Consider the following 17,503-nt stretch of genomic DNA (forward strand, 5'->3'; position numbering starts at 1 on the left):
TTTATATATAATTACTAGCAATCTGGTTTGTCTCTCTAGAGTACCCTGTCCAATACACTTCTAAATATGAATCCATAGTGGCCTAATTTATTCTCATTTGAAAACACTTAAAGTCATACAAAAGGACATGTGCTTTTTACTATTAAACAAGTAGTTTTTTAATCACAAAAGCATCAAGTATAACCATTGTCTATTATTTCATAATCTTTTTCTGCAATAAAATTACTTTTGCTAAATGCTCTAGTTTTTCATCTGTAAATTGTTTTATCCTGATGTAAGTTGCTAACAATAGTTCTGGATAGTAAAATCCTAAATGCAACAACAACAGTAACAAAAAATCCTAAAAGCTACTTTTCAAATTGGTACTTGGTAAGCCTTCCAAACCTATTATAACCAGGCACAGAAACAAATACATGTTTAGAACATATATATTTTGATTAAGAAAAATGTTCATCAAATTTTCATCAATGTATATTTTATGTATTACAAGGAGCTTCAAAAGTTAATTTAAAATTCCATTATCTTTCATTTCCAGTTTTCCATGAACTTTTTAATGCTTCCTCATATTGTTTGTCACTCCTAGCTAAAAGCTTAAGAATTATTTATAACATATAAGAATAAGGAAATTAATGTATAGTCAGAGAAGGCTAATGAGTAATATACAATTCCCTGGTGCCTGAGAGAACTTGAACCTCCAACCTTTCAGACAGTGGCCTAGTTTATTAAGCATTTGCATCACTCAAGGGTTTGGGGAAAAGGCCTAGCAATCTACTTCTAAAAAGGAGTCATTGAAACCTTATGGCAGACATTTATTTCTGACACATACATACAGTTGCCAGAATCAACTCGACAAAAACCAACTCCCAGGTCATGCTTCATCCCGGTCTCCAATCCACAAAGCCTGGCTTCTGGCCTATCTCCCTCTGTCCACAGCCCAAGACCTCTAACCCTTCTGCTGAGTCAAAAAACAGAAAAACAAAATAAAAACCTTTACATTCCCAATGTATTCTCCTAGTATTCGGAGAACACAGCTTTCTATCCACTCCTCTTAAAATGGTGAATGTGTTCTACACATCCCTCCCACCAGAGTGTCACTAGCATCCATTAACTTTAAGTATGCATATTTCTAACAATTTTATTTCTAGAAATATGCCCAACACGAATCAGTAAAAAAATGGGATAAAATGACAAAATTATCATTAAAATCTTAATTCTTCATCATCACAGTAAAAAACTGGAACTAACCATTAAGAATGAAATGTGTAAATGAATTATGGCATTTTCATATAATCATATATGCACAGCAATGACAAAGAATGAATGCAAAACAACATAGAGCACCAAACATCTACTAAGTTAAAAAGCCTGGTAAAACGATTCCATCTAATGATAACCTAAAGAATTTTATGGTATGAGGATGACATGCCAATAAAACTGTAATTAAAAAAAATCCACATGATGCTCAAAGAGAGGAAAAACTAACATATAGTCACAAAAGTGAAAACTGTAATTACTTTCCCAAAAGAGAGTTGACTGGAACCTTCGGGAGAGCTAGTATGGTTTAAGTTTTTATCTGGCTAATAGTAATAGAGGTGTATGTATTTATTAAAATGTGTTCAACTGCACACTTTTATGATTTAGCACATGCTATACACCATAGTTTATTACTACACCACATTCTGCCCTATAGAAACTGTTCTAGAACCAAATTATATTTGATGCTAAAAGTGAAAATTTAACATAAAGATGACAAAAAATGTTAATTATGGACTTACTTACCAAAAAAGAATCTGATTGCCACTGTATCTTTCATAGCGTACTCTTGTAGACATTAATCTAACATAATAAAAAAGTTAAAATGTGTTAAAATTATATAACTTAAACTGTTTCAAATTGTTACCTCAATGACTATTAAAACAGGCTAACTACAAGTTGAAAAACATACGTAAAATGCAATATTTTGAAAATTGCAAACAGGTTAATATAGTTGTTAATTAATAACAACTATAATACTCTTATGTACATTATTAAAAAAATAAAACAAAATCACTGCCATCAAGTGGATTCGGACTCAAGGGGACCCTATATAAGGTTTTAAGGCAGTAAACTTTTATGGGAACAAAAAGCCAGCCTCATCTTTCTTCTGAGGAGCAATGAGTAGGTCTGAACCACTAACCTTGCTGCTAACAACAGCATTACCAGAGCACTTGTAAGCATGTTAAACATAATACATATCATCTATAGTATAGAACTTATCAAATGACATTGGGTAATGCTCTCTTACTATGGAAATGCATAATTTTTTATTTGTCTTGTTCACTTTTGAACCTTAGTGTGAAGAATAGCAATTAGTAGAGGTAAACACACACTTAAAGAGTCTGCTGAATAAATTTGCTTGCATTTAGAAATACTTATAGTAAAATGAAAATCTTTTCTCTATTTGAATCAGCAATAATAAATTCTCTAGTTTCCACTTTTAATTTCCATACGTAACATAAACTGACAATAAAGGTTTTATTATGCTCAAGAAATCAGAAAACAATACATCCCAAACAATTATATTTTAACAATCTATTGCACAAACAAACTTAAAAGACCAAGAGAAAGATGATGGGTGAGCTGATCGTGGAAGAAAAACATGTGCAAACTAATTTTTTTTTTTTACTTAACTCTTATTTTATATCGTTTTATCAGGGGCACATACAACTCTTATCACAGTCCATACATACATCAAATGTGTAAAGCACATCTGTACACTCAGTGCCCTCATCATTCCCAAAACATCTGCTCTCCACTTAAGCCCCTGGCATCAGGTCCTCCCTCCCTGCTCCCCCTCCCTCATGAGCCCTTAATAATTTGTAAATTATTATTTTGTCATATCTTGCCCTGTCCGATGTCTCCCTTCACCCACTTTTCTGTTGTCCGTCCTCCAGGGAGGTCACATGTAGATCCTTGTAATCAGTTCTCCCTTTCCAACGCACCCTCCTCTACCCTCCCAGTATCGCCACTCACACCACTGGTCCTGAAGGGATCATCTGTCCTGGATTCCCTGTGTTTCCAGTTCCTATCTGTACCAGTGTACATCCTGTGGTCTAGCCAGATTTGTAAGGTAGAATTGGGATCATGATAGTGGGGGAAGGGAGGAACCATTTAGAAACTAGAGGAAAGTTTTATGTTTCATCGTTGCTACATGGCACCCTGACGTCTCCTCCGTCCAATGGCCTACAAATGGGCTTTGGGTCTCCACTCCACACTCCCCACCTCATTCACTATAGTAAGATTTTTTGTTCTGATGATGCCTGATACCTGATCCCTTCGACACCTCGTGATCGCACAGGCTGCTATGCTTCTTCCACGTGGGCTTTATTGCTTCTGAGCTAGATGGCCGCTTGTTTACCTTCAAGCCTTTAAGACCCCAGACGCTATATCTTTTGATAGCCAGGCACCATCAGCTTTCTTCGTCACATTTGCTTATGCACCCATTTGTCTTCAGTGATCGTATCAGGGAGGTGAGCGCACACAATGAGATGATTTTTTAAAACTAATGTCTTAAACCATTCCAAAATGAATCACAATAATGTCAGATTAGCAGGGCAGATACTCATTTAACAGAAGAGAAAATAAAACCAGATTTTAGTCCTGTGAGTCTTGTGCTATACCAAGGGTCCTGCTCTTTCTACTCTAACATAATATACCTATACCCATCTTAAGCAGTTGACTTAAACCCATCAATATAAAATGCAAAAAGAAAATAAGTTTGTTTTTTACATGTACCTAATAACTCATTAGCATGTATATTACAACATTTGTGTTGTTTAGATCAGCTATATCAATTAATTCTCACATTATAAAAAGTACAGTCATCCATATTTTACAGAGGACAAAACTGAGGCTTAACACTTGGTCAAGATTCCATGGCTAAAAAATGCTGGGACAGGAAAGGCAAATTCCTTCTCCTACTATTATAAATTTCACTGTCATCAGGTCATTACAGACTCCTAGTGGTGTTTTAAGGACAAGGTAGAAGAGCCTTTATGAGTTTCCAAGACTGTAACTATGACAGTAGAAAGCCCATCTTTCTTCTACTTAGCAGTTGATGTTTTGAACTGCTGCCCTTGAAGTTAGCAGCCCAATACATAACCACTTCGCCACCAGGGCTCCCATGGAAAAAAAAAAACTCCTAAGCAATTTGGTTCCTATGACTTCTTACCCAAATTTAACTTCCACCATTCTATAACCTCTACTTCTCCCTGTTCTCCAGCCACAAACCCCCCCTCTTTTTTGGAGTGGGAGGAGGAATGGTTGGTTTTTCTCTATCATTTAGGTCTCTGTCAAAAGTAAATTCCTTTAAGAAGGCTTTAATGGCAATCCAAATTCAAATACTCTGGTTATTTTACATCACCATACTTGAGATATTAGACAATTTTAATGGCAGTATCCCCCCACCCCAATTTCACAATCACCACCACCACCAGAATAGGAAACTAGGCATCAAATGTATATGTACCCCAAGCAGTTAAAACATCATGAGAGATTCCCTCACAGAGGGGTTTAGGAGAGGAGACAGGTCAGTCAGGGTGCGATGTAGTACCGATGAAGAACACAGCTTTCCCCCAGATCCTGGATGCTTCCTCCCCCAAACTACCAGGATCCGAATTCTACCTTGCAGGACTGGATAGGGCAGAGGTAGTACACTGGTGCATATGGGGGCTGGAAGCACAGGGAATCCAGGGTGGACGATACCTTCAGGACCAGGGGTGTGAGGGGCGATACTGGGAGAGTGGAGGGTGAGTGGGTTGGAAAAGAGGAACTGATTACAAGGATCCACATATGACCTCCTCCCTGGGAGATGGACGGCAGAGAAAAGGGGGAAGGGAGACTCCAGATAGGGCAAGATATGACAAAATAACAATCTGGATTGTCAAGGGCTCATGAGGGAGGTGGGAGCGGGGAGGGAGGGGGAAAAAAAGAGGACCTGATGCAGAGGGCTTAAGTGGAGAGCAAATGCTTTGAGAGTGATTAGGGCAAAGAATGTGCGGATGTGCTTTATACAATTGATGTATGTATATGTGTGGATTGTGATAAGAGTTGTATGAGCCCCTAATAAAATGTAAAAAAAGAAAATGATTAGGGCAAAGAATGTACAGATGTGCTTTATACAATAGATGTATGTATATGTGTGGATTGTGATAAGTGTTGTATGAGCCCCTAATAAAACGTTTAAAAAAGGAAAGAAAAAAAAATCATGAGGAATCTAAAAAGTGCCCAGCCAATATTTGTTGGATGATGGGCTAAGTAACTCCAGAGCGCATGGACACAGCACAACACTTACCTAAGCTGATGTTCCCTGAGATTTGATAATATCTCCATTCCGTGAAGATAAGAATAAATAGTGTTTAAGTCCTGTGGGACAGAAAAGTTTTAAGTTATTTTTCAAATAAACATTTTAAAATACAATTATACTTCAAAAATCTGGTTTCAAACAATCAGTATCATCGAGCAGTAACTATGAAACCATACAATCTTGGCATTTCAAAAGTCAGAAAATAATTCCACCTCACACATGAACAACACTGCTCATGGCAGCTAATCAAGCATTTCCAAAACTCCATCATTTCATATGGAAGCCAATTCAATTTTTAGACATAGCCTACTTTTTTCTCTTCAAACATTTCCAAATATTTGAACACAGTTACCACATATGTCATTAAGTCCCATTTTGTTTTGTTACACGTCTTTAGTATTTATAGACTGCTCAGCATCCTGACTTAGTTTTCTGGGAGTGAGTGACTCAGTTTGTCAAATTTTTCCTTAAAATATGATTCTGTAAAGAACTAAACTGTATGATTCACCATTAAACATGAGTCTCTAAGTGATATCAACAGCAAAACACTATATGACTAGCCAAAGGTGGGTGGTTCAAAGCCACCCAGACATAAATCAAGACAGGCTCGATGACCTGTTTTGCAGACAACAGCCTTCAAAAAAAACCTTCTGAATGGGTGCTGGAGCTACGAACTGAGGACTCCGTGTAGAATGAGTAGCCTAATGTGAGAATATGTAGACTCCAGCGTGCCGGTCAAAGGCCTGGGTGCTTAATCAGGAGCCTAAAAGGGAAAAGATGGAAAGATCAGGGACAAGGAATTCTGGGGTAGAGAAAGTAGAGTGGAAACAAAGTGTTCATTTTTTTTTAATTGCACATTAATGCCCATCCAAACTTATCCGCCACTGAAAATATATTGTATTCCAAATGTGCTTTACACAACTGATGTATGTAGAGATTGTGATAAGAGTTGTATGAGCCCCCGATAAAATGATTTTTTTAAAAAAGGAAGAAAAGAAAATGTATTGTATTCACTGCCCAGATGAAAACCCACAACCCGTATGGTACTGCAGTTACTAGAGGTCAGAAGTCAAAATCAACATGTTGGTGGGTCATACACCCTCTAAGTACTTCAGATGATTCCTCCTGATCTCTCTGGTCAGTCTTGCTCTCTTCTATTACAAGAGCACTATTCAGATTAGATTAGGACCTACACTACTCAAGTATGACCTCAGGTTAACTCAAACATCTTCGAAGACTTTATTTCCAAATAAAGTCACATTCACAGGTAGGTACATAGGGTTAGGATTTTAATATACTGACAGTTCAGACCATAACAGACAATGAACAACCTGATAGACAAAATGAGTTGGCCTGTTACTGTTACACAGACTTTGTCAATGTAGACTTCAGATTGCCACAAGCACATGAATAGAACAAAAAAATACAGAGGACACACATAGGCCCAACAGAATAAACTCCCACATACCAAAGTCTGGTAACGTGTAAAACTGCTAATCACAAGGTCAGCAGTTCAAAACCACCAGCTTCTTTGAGGAAGAAAGATGAGGCCTTCTACTCATCAAGAGTTACAGTCGCAAAGTCCACAGGGGTGGTTCTATTGTGTCTTATAAGGTTGCTATAGTTGTAATCAACTCAATGGCAATGAGTTTGATATTTTGGTTTAACAACGTATACCTGACTATTATTGATGCTTCTGAATGCCCTACTTGTCAGCTACAGAGACCAACACTAGGCCCCTGACATGATTCCATTTCCCAAGGAAATCAGTGGCTCTTTTGGAAGTAAGGCAACATTAGGGCTTTCCAAACCCAAAAGAATCAGTGCTTCATTCTCCACCATTATGACCCTAGTTTTTTCTCACAAGTCTTGCTACACCTGTGTATGTACACTTGTACAATCAAGAGCTTTCTTTCTTTTTTTAATTTAAATCATTTTATTGGGGTCTCACACAGCTCTTAACAATCCATATATGCATCTACTATGTCAAGCACATATGTTGCCATCATCATTTTCAGCAATCAAGAGCTTTCAATGTATGAAATCCAAGTGGGATAAACCCTTCAGAAACAGTAATGGAAGTAATGATTCTCTGAGAGCATGGGAAGTGAGGGGTGAAGGGAAACTGATGGCAATAATGAAATATATAACCCCACTTGAGGGAAATGAGTAACAGAATTGTAGGTGAATGGATGCATTGGGTGATGTAAGATATAAGGGAAAATTATATATATACGGTAAGGTTCGTCCCCACCCCTAGCTAGTCCTGGGGCTTTGGAGCTCAGCTCAAGGGGAGTCCCGATGGGACATGAGGGTACAGTGAATGGTAAGACACTTTGCTGGGCATGCCTACATATTAGGGTATGCTGGGCCCCAATAAATTTCTTCCCTTTTGCTTAAAAAAAAAAGGTAAGGTTCATGGGGGTGGTAGGGTGGGAGAGGAAGAGGATAGAGGGGAGCTAATATCAAAGAGTCCAAGAAAGAAAATGCAATGAAAATTATGACAGCAATTGTACAATTATGCTTGATCTAATCAAACTATGGATTGTAATAATATCTGTAAGAGCTTCTAACAAAATGTTAAAAAAGAAAAAACCCACTGTCAGAAATGGAACCCTTCAAGTCTGAAGGCATTCAAAATGAGACAGAGGAAGAGCTGCCTTCTCAAAGCAGAATCGACCATGATGATGCAGATGCAATAAAATTCTTTATAACTAAAGAAAGCTGACGGGGCACGACTGAAGGTGAGAAGAAACAGCTGCAACATCAATTAATAATTGAACTTACAATGCAAGAAGTATGAGTCTAGGAAAATTGGAAGTTGTTAAAACTGAAAGGCATAAAGCTCGACATTCTAGGCATTAGTAAACTAAAACAGAGTACTGGAGTTAGTAATTTTGGATCAGAAAATCTTATCATTTATTATGGCAGCAATGCCACATCCAGAGGAATGGTGCTGCATTCATCAACAAAAAACCCACTTCTAGATTTATTTTGAACTACAATTCTGTCTTAACAGGATAATGTCTATCTGAGTACAAAGAAATCCTATGAATACAATTGTTATTCAAATTTATAAACCAACCACCAAAGCAAGTGTGTTGTCTTGATTTCTTATTTTACTTCTCTACGTTTTCATATCCATTGCAATGACCAAACAGAACTCAGAGATGAAATTCATGATTAAAGGGTTTATTAAGAAAGTTATAGACTTGGTCAGACAGCCTTGATGGTATATGTCTGTTTTCTCTTTCTTTTCTCAGAAGCATATGCTTTCCTCCCTATCAATTTTTCCTTCCTGTCAATCCTCCCAGCAATGCCCCTCCACCCCACCCCTCACACACACACAAAAAGTTAATAAGTTGTAATGCCAGAGAAATGTTCAGGATAGTTGTTTATGAGGACATGTTACAAAGTTCTGTCAAGTCTGCTAATAAATGTTGGAAGGACATACCACTCTGCTATAAGCCTCAAGTCAAAGGCATTCAGCTTAAATTCTAGTGGGTCGGGAGACCCAGCTCCCTGAATTAAGTGCCCAGAGGCACACACTCCAATAAGCCTCAGTCCAAAGGCACCCAGCTCCACTTCCTTGGGTCGGGGCCAGGAAATCCAACTTCCTCCACACACCAGCCTCTTGCACAAAAACATTCAGCTTTGCTTGCTCAGTGGGTTGTCCATCACTCTGTTCCTAGCTCTGGATCCTGGTTCTGCTGTTGCAGCTCAGATGGTTTAGGTACCTTCTGGATTCAGGATTTTCACTGAGCAGAGAATCACAGGTCCAGAGGATGCACTCCACTCCTGGCTCTTGTTGATAAGATCCATCCTCGTGTTTCTATGAGCATGATGGCACTCCATGAATCCTATTCCCAATTACTCACAGGTGAATCCTATCAGTATCTACCCCCCCTCCCCCACCTTCTTACCAGATCCAAGCAGGAAAAGGTTGTTTGGTGGGAGAAAATTTATCTGGAAGAGCCTCATTAAATAATCCACTTCTAGTGATGCAGGAATTGAAGAATTCTACCAATGTCTTCAGCCTGAAATTGATCATATACTCAATCAAGCAGCATTGATAGTGCTGTTCGAATGCAAAAGTTGGAAACAAAGGATGGAAGAGTAGTTGGAAACTAGGGTCCTACTTACAAATACAAAATTAGAAGTAGCACAATAGAATTTTGAAAGACCAATGACTTCTTCATTGTAAATGCCTTTTTCATCAACACAAAAGGGATGGATGTCTCCAGAGGGAATAGTCTGAAATCAAATTGACTACATCTATGGGAAAAGACAGTTAAGAAGCACAGTATAACCAGCAGGAGCCAATTGTAGAACAGAGCACTAATTGCTCATATGTAAGTTTAGACTTAAACTGATGAAAACTAAAAGAAGTCTATGAGACCCAAAATATGACCTTGAGGAGAGCCCACATAAATTTTAAAAACACCTCAAGAACAGACTTGATGCAACACTAATGACATGATTTGAGATCTGTGGGATGACATCAAGAATATCACACATGAAGAAAGCAAACGGTCATTTAAAAACACATGTAGAGAAAAGAAAGAAAAGACCAAAGTGGATGTCAAGAGAGTATGACACGGGCTCTTGATTATGGAGCAAGTTTCCATTGCTAAAGCAAATGGAAGAAAGGATGAGGCCAAAGAGCTGACCAGAAATATCAAAGGGAACCTTGAGAAGACAAAGTAAAATATAATGAAATGTGCAAAGAAAACCAAAATGGAAGACCATGCTCAGCATATTTTAAACTGAAAGAATTTTTTTAAATTCCAAGCCTCAAGTAGAAATCTTGAAAGTTTTTTTTTTTTTTTTTTTAAGGTCAAGGACCGTTTGTTGGCCTTTAGGAGTGTTTTCCAGTCCAGTCTGTTAGGGCACATGCCCTGGCCCCAAAGTCCACCTTCAGCATTCCTTGGGGACCTTGCTGCTCCATTCCCTTGCTGTTCCGCTGCACTCCCCCAATGTTTTTGCCTTGGTGTGGCGGGATCAGACTGGGCGCAATTCCCACACTGTGTCTCTGGTGCTGTCCCCCGCAGGGCTATGGGTCAGTGAGATCTTCAAAGATTTTCTGGGTGAAATATTGAATGATATAAGCATCAAAAGAAGATGGAAAGAATAGAGTTCCTGTACCCAAAAGAACTTGTCTGTATTTAACCATTTCATGAAAGAACTAATGATACTGAAGGAAGAGAAGTCCAAGCTGCAATGAAAACAGCCAAAAACAAGGCTCCAAGTATGTGTTAACAAGTGAATGAAGCACTGGAAGCACTTAATTGTCTATGCTAGGAGCTCCTTAGCCAACTGATTGGTAGAGTTCCATAATTATACACAATCCAAAGAAAGGTGCCCCAACAAGTGAACAATACCAGTGATATGACATGCAATTGAAATGTTGCTTAAGACTATCCAACAATGGTTGCAGCACTACACTGACAGGAGCTAATAGAGGTTCGGGCCAGATTCAGAAAAGGACATGGGACAAGGGATAGATATCATTGTTGATTTGTGGTTTACTGATGATGCAAAGGCATTTGACTGTGTGGATCTTAAACTATGGAAGACTTCAGAAGAAAGGAAATTTAGAATACTCCATTGTGCTCATGAAGAACCTATATGTGGATCAAGGGGCAGCTATGCAGGCAGAACAAGGGCATCGGCATTGTTTACAATCAGGAGGGTTAGATCCTCTCACCATAGTTACTCAATCTGTATGCTGAACAAATAACCAGAGAAGTTGGCATCAGTATTGGAGGAAGACTTATTAATCTTTGATATGCAGATGATACAAACTTGCTTGCTGAAAGTGAGGAGGATTTGAGACACTTGCTGATGATGATCAATGACTGCAGCCTTCAAGATGATTACAACTCAATGTAAAGACCAAAATCCTCACGACTGGATCAATAGGTATGTAACATCATGGCAAAGAGAGAAAAGATTTAAGTTCTCAAGGATTTCATCTCGCTTCGATCCACAATCCATGTTTCTGGAAGAAGCAGTCAAGAGTTCAAATGATGCGTTACATTGGGTAAATCTGCTGCACAAAGTGTTGAAAAGCAAAGATGTTACTTTGGGAATAAGGTGCACCTCACAATTATCTTACATGAATGTGAAAACTTGGACATTGAATAAAGAAGATGGAAAAGAATCGATGCATTTCAATTATAGTTCTTGTGAACAATATTCAAGGTAGCATGGGTTGCCAAAGGAACAAACAGATGTCTTGAAGAAGTACAGTCTTAGAAGCAAGGATAGAGACTTCTCTCATGTACTTTTGACATGTTATCAGTAGAGAACAGTCCCTAGAAAAGGACATGATGCTTTCTAAAGTGGAGCTGCACTGAAAGAGAAAGGCCCTTCTCTAGATGGATGGACACAGTGGCTGTAACAGTTGTGAAGATGAAACAGGACCAAACGGTATTTGTTCAGTAGTACACTAGGTCACTATGAGTTGGAATCAATTCGGTGACACTTAATAACAAAAACAGCATCCTCAGAGAATCATTTAACACTACCCTGGGGCTAATGGAATGCCTACACCACGGACCTGGATGGAATTACAGACAACAAAGAGTTTAAGCCCCCACCCCACATCCAGAAAACCCAAAATTCACTGAGTCAATTCAGACTCACAGCAATCAGATGGGGCAGTGTAGAACTTGTCCTTTTTGGTTTTCAAGACTGTAAAACTTTCAGAACTTTAAGGGTTTGGTTTTTTTTTTTTTGGTACTATTAACTTTTTTGATTTAAAAAAATTGATTTTGTATGTGGAACTTGAATACAATGATCTTGATAAATTACTCAATGTTTCATATTCTGTAGACTCTTGATTTCCTACATTACCTTTTTGATAAGGATTATTATTTCTTCTTTCACAATCTAAACCCTTCTCTGTTTCTTGTATAGTTGCATAAACTAAGATTCCCCATAAAATGGCCAGACAGCCACAAAATGCTCTGTGAATAGGGTATTTTTATATGATTTGGACATTGTGTGAACACAGTATCATAGTTTGGTTCAACTTTTTCTATAAGCATCGGGAGTAAGCTTTATGTCTTAGCAGTAGTGATCTTCAACAGGCTAAGCAAGATTCACTTTTGGTTTCTAATCCATGTTATTAGCAATTTCTCCACATGAACAAAGTTCTCTCTTGCATTTTCTGAGCCTTGTAGGCTTCAGAGGAGCTGATCCTTTAACAGCCTATTGAAGTTATTCTTTGTTCTAGAGGACAGTCAAGACTGTTGAGTGCAACATATTTAAATCTCAAGGAGTAGTATTCACAGATTTTCTATTGGTGTTGTTTAATAACCTATTTCATCTCTAAATTGAAATGGATAGTTCTTTTTCTCTTATTGCTGCTATCACTAGCACTGGGTTTACTGCATTTGAAAGCCAGGAATGCACTTCATGGCGATATTTGCAAAAGAAAATTACCTAGATAATAACATAACAGTCGAGACACGTGATACACAAGACTGAATGTTGCTGTCAAGTCAAAGCATACACTTATTACAAGGTAAACTTTTTAGAGTACAGTATATAAACCCGTAGCATAAGTGTTCAGTATTACTATGAAAACATTTTTCCATGAGCTTTTATTATCCCCCTTGTATACCTCCAGGACAATTGCTTTGTACATAAAACACATGAGATATACATTTGTGTGGTGCATTCCTTAAGCTCTGTTCAGGATTCTAAACTTTATTACAATCTTATGGGATCACAGACCCATACAGACATATATGTGTTTAGCTTGGCTTGAAGGGAGTTAGATATTGCTTGAATGAGCAATTATGTAGTACATGATTTAAATAAAAACACAATTGCATGAGTCCCACCCTTTCACTAAGATAGTAAAGAATAATCATAACCAAGGCAGCCACCCACAAAATACTTAATAGAAATGAGCACGCTATTTTTTACAAGTTCTAAACACTGTAATATCCAAATGTTATATTGCGGTCAAAAACAAACAAATAAATAAGAGCTCTCACAATGCCGTTGTTACAAAGCTGCAATCATTCTGAGACGCCGTTGAATTTACGTCACATAATTTCTGCTATTTTCAACTAAAACTCTTTGACATATTATCACTAATGCTGCTGAGTATATGACAAAGAATTAGAAATTCACTTTCAATCTTAAAATCTAGCATGGCTTTAAGAATATACATGGTTCTGTAGTTCTCTCTCTCTAAGCCAGCGGTTCTCACCCTGTGGATCACAAACCCTTTGGGGGTCAAATGACCCTTTCACAGGGGTCCCCAATTCATAACAGTAGCAAAATGACAGTTATGAAGTAGCAACGAAAATGATTTTATGCTTGGGGGGTCACCACCACACGAGGACCTGTATTACAGGGTTGTGGCATTAGGAAGGTTGAGAACCACTGCTTTAAGCCACATGAATAGTTTGATCACTTTCAATTTCAAGAAATCCTTCTAATATTTTAAAGTTTATCTAGTTTGTCTGCTTTCAATCTCCTGATTTCAGAGGCACAATGAAGCCAAATGAATGCACAGCTTTCCAACAGCATGTATACAGTACCTGCTGGATCTGAAGGGAAACATTTACATTATTGAAATCAAGGGGTAGTAAGCATTTTTTTTATTTTAACGGCCACGTAGTAAATATTGTTATTTTTGTGGGCAATGTAGTTTTGGTTACAACTACTCTTGATGTTATAATAAGAAAACAACCATATGCCTTAACTAGTTAAATGAGTAGGTGTGGCTGCATTCCAGTAAAATTTATTTACAAAAAGGACTGTAAGCCAAATTTGGCCCACAGCCTTCATCTGTGGATCTTCTATGTATCTCATTAAAAATATCCACCAAAGGATGGAATTATTTGGAAAAACAGTAAAATGCGTAGACAACTTGAAGAATGCAATGAATATCACTGAATTACACATGCATTGAATTGTGGAGATGGCATGTTTTGTTACATATACTTTCATCAACCAAGGAAGTCAAGCCATGGATAAATGTTTCTTTGGAGAATCTTCTACTGTTATGGCTTTGGGTGAAGTTGTCTCCAAGGCCGAAAACATCAGATTTTTGTTTTTCTATCTCTCATATGAGGGCATAGGCAAATGATCCAATACTATAAATCCAACACACTCATCACAGATTTTAAAGCAGAAGCTAGTTATACCAAGAGCAAGAACGACAATACACACTGGCAGCTGGTGGGGTCTGTCAACTTGTACCATGTGCAATTATGGTAGTATGTTTTATGGGTGCATAGGCTCATGTCTAATTCTCTAGTTCTTGAAGCAGTTCTATAGCTACCCAGTATTCTTTTAATAAATAAATTTCCTTTCTTAAAATTCACCAAAATTTAGTTCTATGTATTCACATGAGAACCCTGAGATACCCTAGACCAGCAGCAGTCTCAAACTTAGGTAGCTTGGTAGAAGTAACTTGGCAAATTCTACCTCAGACTCAGTGAATCAGAATCTCTGAAAGCAGAACCCAGCATGTTTAATAAACTATGAGTGATTCTGATGTACACTTGCATTTTAACAAGTGATGATTTATAGAATGCTCCATGTTGCTGTTTGCTGACCGACTAATGGCTAGAGGAAACAGACATTGAGATATGTAAGAAATCTCTGTCCCTTAGGTACACCTGATTTGAAGGTCACAAGAGGGGAAGTACTTTCGGAAAGAAAGCAAAGACCCTCCCAGAACAACAGATGATTGCTCCTAGTGGAAAGCTGATGAAGCTTTGTTTCATATGCTGTGGTGGTTATGGTATTTTGTTGACACGGGGCAGAAAGTTGCTGGCTACTTAATGCTGGACGTGGAAAGGGATTTCTTGTGACTTCTGAGGCAGGCTTGTAGTACAGCCCTGTATCTATTAACACTGCTATATTAGGCTCTTGGCATATCTGAGATCAATCAAATATTAAGACCAAAAAAAAACAAACCCCAAACTTGAAATGTTGGGACTTGAAATGTAGCAGACATTTCTTTCTTGGTACCAAAAAAACTTCAAATGGTAAATTCAGGATGATGTTAATCATTTATGCAGAGTACACTGAAAAGTAGTCCATGAAGCGTAAAAGAGCAAAGTCAAGAAGTTGGAAAAAGAAGTCATTACATCTCAGAGTAGTAACATCTGAATCAGGTAGGGTTCAACTCCAACAACTAACTCAACACTGCAGTTATGATCTAGGGCCATCAGAAGAACAAAGCAGAATCAAACTACTACTGTCAAGTTGATTCTTAACTTATAGCACCCTTTTAGGACAGAGAATCTTTATGGAAACAGACTGCACACATGTTCCTCTCACAAAGCAGCAGGTGGGTTTGAACTACCAACCTTTTGTTTAGCACCAAGCAGTTTAACTACAGCATTTCCAGGGGTCACTAAAATAACAGACACCCCAAATTACTATGTTGTTGTTTTTGTATTCCATTAAGTTGATTTCAATCCATGATAGCCTTACAGGGCAGAGTAGAAATACCCCATAGGGTCTCCTAGCCTGTAATCTTTACAGAGGAGATCATGTCCCCACCCACCTTCCCTCCTTCAGAGCAGCTGGTGGTTAATTGTGAGTACTTTTATGAGGACTTTTCCACTGCACCACCACAACTGAGAATTACCTTATGACCCACTCCTAGGTATATATCCAAAAGAACTGAAAGTGAGAAGGCAAGCAAGTATTTCTAAACCAACGTTCCTTCCCAGGCAGCACTAGTCACAATAGCCAAGAGGGCAAACTGACCCAAATGCCATAATGTGGCAAATACATTCAATGGAATGTTACTAAGCCACCTAAAGAAATGAAGTCCTGATGCTCGCTACAACATGGATGAAACGTGAAAACATTTTGTGAAATGAGTAATCTTACTTATATGAAATTTTCTGACTAGAAAAGATTCCAAATATAACATTTTATTAATGGTTACCAGGAGTAGGCTGGAGGGAGATGGAAAAGAAGGCACTGAGGGGCATAGAATTTCTAAGGGTGGTGGAAAGATATGGAAACTAAAAACAGTGATGTCTGCACAACATGATGAATGCCACCACTGAATTGCACATGTACAGAATGTTAACATGGAAAATGTTTGGTTATCTAGATATTTTGTTGTCGTTAGTAGGTGATGTCAAGCTGGTTCTGCCTCATAGCGATCCTATGTACAATAGAACAGAACACTGGATCCTATGCCATCCTCAGAATTGTTAGCTTTGAGCTCATTGTTGCAGGCACTGTGTCAGTCCATCTTGAGAGGCTTCCTCTTTTTGGGTGCCCTTTCACTTAACCAAGCATGATGTCATTCTCCAGGGACTTATCTCTAAGGAGCATTCTGATTCTATTTCTTCCAGCACAGATGTTGATTCTTTTAGCAGTCCTTGGCACTGTCAATATTCTTTGCCAGCACCATAGTTCAAATGCATTGGTTTGTCTTCGGTCTTCTTTATTTAATGTCCAACTTTCACATGCACATGAAGTGACTGAAAATACCACAGCTGGGGTGAGGTGCATCTTAGTCCTCAAAGTAACATCCTTGCTTTTCATGAAAGAGGTTTTATGCAGCAGATTTACTCAATACAATGTATCCTTTGCTCTCCTGACTACCGCTTCCAAGCATTGATTGTGGATCCCAGCAAGAGGAAATCCTTGACAACTTCAATCTGTTCTCCATTTGTCCTGATGCTACTTACCCATGGGTCCTCTGAGAATTTTAGTCTTTTCATAAGTTGTCATCTATATTGAAAGCTGTAATCCTTGATCTTCATCAGCAAGTGCCTCCTCCTCACTTTCAGCAAGCAAGATTGCATCATTTCCATATCTCAAGATGTTAATAAATCTTCCTCTAATCCTGATTCTACATTCCCCTTCATATAATCCAATATCTCTGATTATTTGTTCAGCATACAAATTGAGTAAGTACAGAGAGACCACACAACCTGACACCCACCTTTCCTGATTTTAAACCACACAGTACAGCCTTTGTTCTGTACCCACAATTGCCTCTTGATCCCACATATAAATTCCAAATGGGTACAATGAAGTGTTCTGGAAATCTCATTCTTCTTAAAATTATTCGTAGTTTGCTATGATCCACAGTCAAATGGTTTTCCATAGCAATCAACTACAAGTAATCGTCTTTCTAGTATCCTCTATTTTCAC

General features: G+C 38.2%; 1 protein-coding gene across 3 annotated transcripts in view; it reads right to left on the reverse strand.

Moving 5' to 3' along the window:
* RAPGEF6 (Rap guanine nucleotide exchange factor 6) overlaps window positions 1-17,503 on the reverse strand; it is a 221,702-nt gene that overhangs the window by 178,758 nt on the left and 25,441 nt on the right. For all 3 annotated transcript variants that reach the window (XM_075541509.1, XM_075541508.1, XM_075541510.1), the window contains exons 2-3: window positions 5,333-5,403; window positions 1,780-1,836 (exon numbers count right to left, since the gene is read on the reverse strand). In XM_075541509.1, the coding sequence (XP_075397624.1) occupies window positions 1,780-1,836; window positions 5,333-5,403 (128 nt within the window). The remainder of the gene's footprint in view (window positions 1-1,779; window positions 1,837-5,332; window positions 5,404-17,503) is intronic.

Source organism: Tenrec ecaudatus, chromosome 2 (assembly GCF_050624435.1).
Source record: "Tenrec ecaudatus isolate mTenEca1 chromosome 2, mTenEca1.hap1, whole genome shotgun sequence".
Taxonomy (NCBI): Eukaryota; Metazoa; Chordata; class Mammalia; order Afrosoricida; family Tenrecidae; genus Tenrec; species Tenrec ecaudatus.